Source organism: Ruditapes philippinarum, unplaced genomic scaffold, assembly GCF_026571515.1.
Source record: "Ruditapes philippinarum isolate M1 unplaced genomic scaffold, ASM2657151v2 ctg5405_1_1_1_1, whole genome shotgun sequence".
Taxonomy (NCBI): Eukaryota; Metazoa; Mollusca; class Bivalvia; order Venerida; family Veneridae; genus Ruditapes; species Ruditapes philippinarum.
Window position 1 is genome coordinate 38,024 of NW_026855729.1, and position 7,607 is coordinate 45,630.

A 7,607-nucleotide genomic window follows, 5' to 3' on the forward strand; every position below is an offset into this window, starting at 1 on the left:
CACATAAATGTTAATGCTTCCATTAAGAATTTTAACGCAACGCACTTAAAGGTTGAAAAGTGCGTTCAACCCGTAAAGTGCGGTGTTACATGCGTTGAGAGCCTAGCCCGACAGTCTCAAAATAGTGACACAGACTATAAATACGAAATCGGTCTAAAATGCACGTTATTTGGATATGTAAAAGCATACCTGATACGAAAAATCTTAACCTCAATGTATAAGCATGGCATATACAAGTTTGATTCCGGTATTTTTCAAATAAAGAACTGTTAAACATTTCGATTTAAACGGCATTAATTGTTGCAATGGAAAAGAACGGTTTCAGAAAAAAGAGAGAAATAAAAAAATAGATTAATGAAAAAAATTTAATAATGATAAAACACCAACAAACAAACATGCACACAAACAAACAAACTAACAAACAAAAAACAAACATAAAAAATTCACCCCACACAAAAACAACAACAACCCACGTCCAATACATCCGCACGCATTCTCATCCGCACGCACTCTCATCCACATGAATTCTCATCCGCACGCACTCTCATCCGCACGCACTCTCACCCGCACGCACGCCACGTACAAACAAACCGCCGAACTACAAGCATTGCTTACGAGTATGTAGTTTCTCAAGAACTTCAAACAGTCTACGTTTATTGACACGACACAGTTAATATTGCTATACAAACCAAAATGTTATCACTTGATACGCAAAATAAAAAATATCAAAGAAAATGAAACTGCAACTGTAAGTCAACCTTTTTTTTGAAAAACAAAAACATACCTGCAATTAATTTGAGCATACGCTGCTGCGAATATATGTTATATAACCAATAGTATAAACGGTTGTTTTTTGTTATATAAGCTTACGATCGATGAAATTTGGTTATTTAACCAGTAAAACTAATATTCAACACGTGTGTTATTAATAGTTGCATTGTAACATATTTTTTTATCAATTTTCATTTTTCTATAAATTAGCAATATCAACATTGCGAAATTCCGCAAAGTTCATATTCATATGACGGATGGGTGGAGAAACACCAAATATTCCAGGAATAGCTAGATGGTTGTCGACAGTAATTTTTAGCATCTGCTATAGATGACTCAGGCATCCAGTCAACGTTGACTCGATAATCACCAATATGATTTGTCCATAGGTCACAAGGGTAGCCAGACGGTGTTATATTTCTAGTGCCAGCATAGTCCCAAACATTGTTTACGTAACAATCTGTAAATTTATCATGAATATTCAGTGTATATATGAATATATCAAAAGAAGAAAATAACTTATAATAATACATATGCTTTTACAGACCATCAGAACTAGTTTGATTACCATACTGAATCACACTGTAAACCAGAATCCCTATTGGTCACGAACATTTTACCCCAGCATTGGAAAGAGTAAATAAGAGCTACATTACCAAAATCTATTTATTTTGCAGGTTCTATGAATATTTAATAACTTCATTGCGGAAACGTTTCACTTGATCGTAATTACAATGCCTACAGTACCGTGACTTTTTTATTGGAGTGTCTATTTGGAATATTGTTACGTGTATATTTCTATAAGCAATTAACGTTTGTATACAGTGTATCTAGCCTAAGTTATGTCTATTTTAATCGATGGAGTCCCTTTTTAAAGAACCTAAAAATACAAATGTATATAATAAGGGTAAATTTCCAGTACCTGCTGCATTGCATGCCACTGTTTCCCAGTTACCAGAAGCCTGGCAGCTGATTGTGTCTGCACTTGCCTCGAAATTCGTATTGCAGGAAATCGATGCGGTCTCTTGGTATACGGTGCCCGTATAAGAGTCGACGTTGCCGTTCGTCACGGAAGGTGGAACGCCGCATGCTAAATGATTTATGATAAATTAGATTACTTTTTACGCATTTTATGACTGGAATGGTGAAATAAGAAATTATTCCTAATTCTTAATACATTTTATCACTTTAGGAAAAGATATGGAACCCTGGCAGTGTGAATATAATTATAACAATTCAAGTGAAAATTTATACTTTCACACGGCTGTCATGGACGACACTTTTCGCATATGAATATGCTATGTGAGTATGTAAGTTTCATTCAGTATTCATACAATATCAGATTTTGTATTTTGATATTAAATTTGAATCGCGAAAGAGTAGAGCATAAATTGGAATAATTACTGTACAACAACGTGTTCTTCTGATAAAAATATACATGAAAAAAGAAAAAAACAAATTACATATCGGATCACAGGAAGCACTCTCCCAGTCGCCCGAGGATGCACAGTTGATGGTAGCAACGGTTGCTAGGTATCCGGTGTCACATGTCACGGTTGCTACACCCACGGCAGGGTTACTTTGTACAATGGTTCCATGAAGAATAGATGGGACAGTTCCACAATCTAACATTTTAAAGTATGATATTTTATTCTAAAATACATGAAAGTGTATGCAGATGTTTTTTGAATAGCCTGAATCAGTTGCGAAAATTAATTAAAATTCATCAGATATAAGAATTATTATTTGTAATTAGAACAGAATTGATGCAAATACGATTATAAGCAATCAAACCGAGTCTGCAACATTTTCAATTTTACCCGTTTGGGCGTTCTTTAAGGGTTCTGTATTTTTTTTTTGATATACATGTACATAACAATTAAAGTATCAAATTAAAGGGAATGTGTAGAACTATAAATAAAAATATTTTAATGTTTCTAAACTCAAAATTTCAACATAAGTCATTGGTACAGGAATCAAAAGAACAAGATAGCTGTGGATGGGAACAAAAGGAACAGGGAGTGGGGTGGAGTTGCTAAAATAGGAAATGAGCAGGAATGGAAAGGAAATAGTTAACGCCGACGACAATTTACAAGACAGAACACCACAGAACTACAGAACGTGTTATATTACGAAACGTGTAACAATTTACAACACGTACATGTGAAGGAACACAGAGGCGCACCGCCTTACACCAGTGAGTGAGGGAGTTAAAACCGGTTCTATACGCACAGTGTATATAAAAGAAATCCACGCCAAGTGAAATTTAAACAATTCTCATGTTTACATCAGACGAAATAACTAAAACACAGAAATGATAATGTAAATATAGATATAAGATATAATCACAGACCATAAATGTACCCGATACCTTAAAAGAAGGCAGAACAACAAGAAACCACATGAAAGGACTGAAGCCGAAATTTAAACTAATTCAGGCCCAAAAGATTAAAAAATCTGGAAACAAAGTGATCCCTCCGAAGCATTGATCAAAACAAAATTACATAAGAATTGCAGACTCGGTTTGATTGAGTCTGTCTGTACATGAGGGATAATGAATAAGTGCAACATCCCTCACGCCCCCTTGCACCGGCTTGAGCGGTACTCAATTCTCAACACTTAATAGTGCTGGCATCAATGATCCCGAAGGACCAGAAAAATATAACAACACTGAAGTTAAGTACGGGGCAACTTTTTACAGCTGCCACACGGCACTTGACACTTGCTGTTGTGAAGTATAAAAATCTGGAAACAAAGTGATCCCTCCGAAGCATTGATCAAAACAAAATTACATAAGAATTGCAGACTCGGTTTGATTGAGTCTGTCTGTACATGAGGGATAATGAATAAGTGCAACATCCCTCACGCCCCCTAGCACCGGCTTGAGCGGTACTCAATTCTCAACACTTAATAGTGCTGGCATCAATGATCCCGAAGGACCAGAAAAATATAACAACACTGAAGTTAAGTACGGGGCAACTTTTTAAAGACCTGTTTATCATAAGTCTCTCGCTTGATCCATCAAATGTAAAAAAATGAGGTAAGCTACGTAGGGGTTGAGCAACCAAGTGGTATGCCTGACCATAATGAGATCTGACATGGCCTCTTTTAATCAAACATTTGTTAATTTGGTAAAGACAGCAGAAAAAAACTATGACCAATGCTCCTATAGAAATTATAAACCACATCTCCATAGAAATCGAAATCAAGCTTGCTTAGACCTAATATTAAAATTGTTCTTAGAATAATGAATTACAATCAAATTTTGAAATTTTAAATCTGAATAACGATGATAGAATATAGTTATACCTATTGCAGTACAGCTAACATCTCCCCAGGTTCCGGAATCCAAGCAACTGATCGTATCTGAACTGGACTCAAAGTTCGTATCGCAGACGACTGACGCGGTGTCAAGGTAAACGGTGCCCGTGTAAGATACGATGTTACCGTTAGTAACTGGAGGTGGGACTCCACAAGCTGAATAACACATGGAAAATATAAAGCATGTTTAGAACAATTAATCAGTCTATCATTTATGACTAATTTTATGATAAACGTTAACAAAATATAACGCTTTCTTTACAGTTTTTAAAAGATAGAACAAGAAGAATAAAATGCATAGAGGATGGCTAGAATTCAGACCTGTTCAATGTTGATGTAATAAATAAACAATGCATGCATTATAGTTAAAGTGTATGTATATGTATCTATATCTGCTTCCTGCAAAATTTTGTTTTAAATTTAAAAATTTTGTTTTCGAAAATACCTACATGAAAGACATTTATTAGTAAAGTGCCTTCCAATAGAATGGCGCATACACAAAATCATTGTTATATGGTAAAAAACCTACTCAAAAAAGCATCATAAGATTTTGCATACATGCCATTTTATTCTCTACAGTACAAATAATAAATAAATAATTACAAAATAGTGTATCGTATAGTGGCTGATTTGGTACACTTTGCGCGTTGCGTTGTCGATAGCGACAACACGATGCACAAAGGCGTTCCAAATCAGCCACCATAGCATCGAGCTATTACTGATTTTAATATTTGTTAAGTTTGTACAGATGCTATTGATTTTTTTCTGACTTATTAACTATAAAAGTAAAATTACATATCGGATCACAGGAAGCACTCTCCCAGTCGCCCGAGGCTGTACAGTTGATGGTAGCAACGGTTGCTAGGTATCCGGTGTCACATGTCACAGTTGCTACACCCACGGCAGGGCTACTTTGTACAATGGTTCCATGCAGAATTGACGGTACACTTCCACAATCTAACATTATAAAGTATGATATTTTATTCTAATTTGCATGAAGGTGTCTGCTGATGTATTTTGAAAAGACTGAATCAGTTATGAATTTAAAATTCATCAGATATAAGAATTGTTATTTGTAATTTGAACAGAATTTATGCCAATACAATTATAAGCAGAATACACCATTAATTACATTTATGGAGTCTTTCATTTTTGAAAATAAAATACAAGAAAAAAATACAACAATAAACCCATTCATTAACCAAGCAATTTCATGAGAATTGTTTTTGTCGTTAATTCTCAGATATGTTTCTATTATAGTCAAAATGAGTACAATTACGCTAATTCTTCTGTGTATAGATAATTATCGACAACAACTTTGTATACTAAAATTAACGGATAATTACAAGGTTTTTCATCGAATGGCACAAAAATGTCACATTGAAGATAACCTCGTATGAACACGTCTGCGGAAGTTTATAATTCAACATGTTTAAAAGATGAATTCTGTTTAAGTCGATGCTAGGGGGCGTGGACGTTAACTTGTAAATACTAGTACCAGTAACGTCAATGACTTAACCAAGCCGAGCCTGAAACATTTTCAATTATACCGTTTTAATCATTCTTTAAGGATTCTGTTTGTCTTTATTTTGATATACATGTACAGAACAATTAAAAAATCTAATTCAACGGACTATGTAGAATGAAAAATGAAAAAAAAATCTTTTGATGTTTCTAAATTCAAAATGTTGCCATTTTGGACTGGTACGGGAATTAAAGAGACGAAGTTGCGGTGGATGGGTACCAATGATCAGTGGGTTGGGATGGTGGGGGATGGGAAATAAGGGTATGAAAAGGAAAAACTTACCGCAGACGACAATTTACAAGAGAGAACATCACAGAACGTGTTACCAAACATGTAACAATATAAAAGACATACATGTGAAGGAACGCAGATGGGTATCGCTTTGAAACGGTGATTGGGCGGACAGTGTAAATAAAAGGAACACCAAGCAAGCAGTATGCCTGAACATAATGGGATCATGGCCTTTTTTAAATAAAAACATTTGTTGATTTGGTAAAGACAGCAGAAAAATACTATGGCCAATAATCCTATAGAAATTATAAAATCACTTCTCCATAGAACTCAAGCTTACTAAAAAAATTTTTTAAATAACAATCAAATATTAAATTCTACCATTTAGAATATAGATATACCTATTGCAGTGCAGTTAACATCTCCCCAGGTTCCGGAATCCAAGCAACTGATTGTATCTGAACTTGACTCAAAGTTTGTATCGCAGACGACTGACGCGGTGTCGAGGTAAACTGTGCCCGTGTAAGATACGATGTTACCGTTAGAAAATGGAGGTGGAACACCACAAGCTGAATAATATATGGAAAATATCAAGCATGTTTAGATCAATTAATCAGTCTGTCATTTATGAATAATTTTATGATCAACTCTAACAAAATATAAAGCTTTTTTACAATTTCTTTTTTAAATACAGAAATAAAAAAATGCATAGAAGATTTACGAAAGACCGGTGGGGACATTTCAACTTCATGAATTCCCAATTTCATCTTCATGAATTCCCGATTTCAATTTCACGAATTCACGACTTCAACTTTATGAAATCACGATTTCAACTTCACGAATTCAAGATTTTAACTTCATGAATTTACGATTTTAACTTCACGAATTCACGATTTCAAGTTCACGAATTCAACTCCGTGAATTCACGATTTTATCTTCACCAATTTCATGAATTCACTATTTCATATTAACGAATTTACAATTTCAACAGATTGTTGACTTCATGTATGTTAAAAACGTGAAATTGTGAATTCATGAAGATGAAATCGGGAATTCATGAAGTTGAAATGGCTATACCGGTCTTTCGTAAAAATTGTACGAATTCCGTCCATATTATTAATTAGCGATGCATTACGCTTAAAGTGTATAAATCTATATCTCGGCTGCTAAAAAAAGAGAAAAATTCCAAAATGCATGCATAAAAGTATTATGTTGGTATATTTCTTTTTGAGAGAATGTATAGCATGCACAAAATCATTGTTAATCTGTTGAAATCTACTTGTTGCCATAAGATTTCAGCATACATTTATTCTCTACAAATCATAAAAAATGAATAACTACAAAATAGTGTATTAAGCCATTATAGATTTTTTTTTAAATATTAGTTAGTTGATACAGATGCTATTGATACATTTTTTATTTATTTTCTATAAAAGTAAAATTACATATCGGATCACACGAAACATTCTCCCAGTTGCCGGAAGCTGTACAGTTGATGGTAGCAACGGTTGCTAGGTATCCAGTGTCACATGTCACGGTTGCTACACTCACGGCGGGGTTACTTTGTACAATGGTTCCATGAAGAATAGATGGGACACTTCCACAACCTGATCAGAAAAAATCATTCATGATTAGAAAGATTAAAGCAGCACGCCACCAGATTCCTTCTTATTTTCACGAAAAATTTGAAAATGTGTTAATAAGTGAAATAATGTTAAGTGAACAGAGAAAAAAATTTACAAATTGCACACGACAAGAA

At 34.3% G+C, this 7,607-nt stretch overlaps 1 protein-coding gene across 1 annotated transcript; it reads right to left on the reverse strand.

The window, feature by feature from the left end:
* Positions 1-571: 571 nt before the first annotated feature.
* LOC132744238 (sushi, von Willebrand factor type A, EGF and pentraxin domain-containing protein 1-like) lies at positions 572-7,137 on the reverse strand. Its single transcript, XM_060732888.1, has 7 exons — positions 7,128-7,137; positions 6,250-6,417; positions 4,888-5,049; positions 4,081-4,248; positions 2,235-2,396; positions 1,694-1,861; positions 572-1,231 (listed from the first exon to the last, which is right to left on the reverse strand). Exons 1-7 carry the CDS (start codon positions 7,135-7,137, stop codon positions 987-989), a joined length of 1,083 nt encoding a protein of 360 aa, XP_060588871.1. The 3' UTR covers positions 572-986.
* Between the last annotated feature and the right edge of the window lie 470 nt (positions 7,138-7,607).

Bases quoted from the DNA above. Each gene is read 5' to 3' on its own strand.
- LOC132744238 (XM_060732888.1), bottom strand. The intron at 4,249-4,887 runs GTAATTTTACTT...TGTGTTATTCAG, and splicing joins TGCTTCCTGTGATCCGATAT to CTTGTGGAGTCCCACCTCCA. The intron at 1,862-2,234 runs GTAATTTGTTTT...TAAATCATTTAG, and splicing joins TGCTTCCTGTGATCCGATAT to CATGCGGCGTTCCACCTTCC.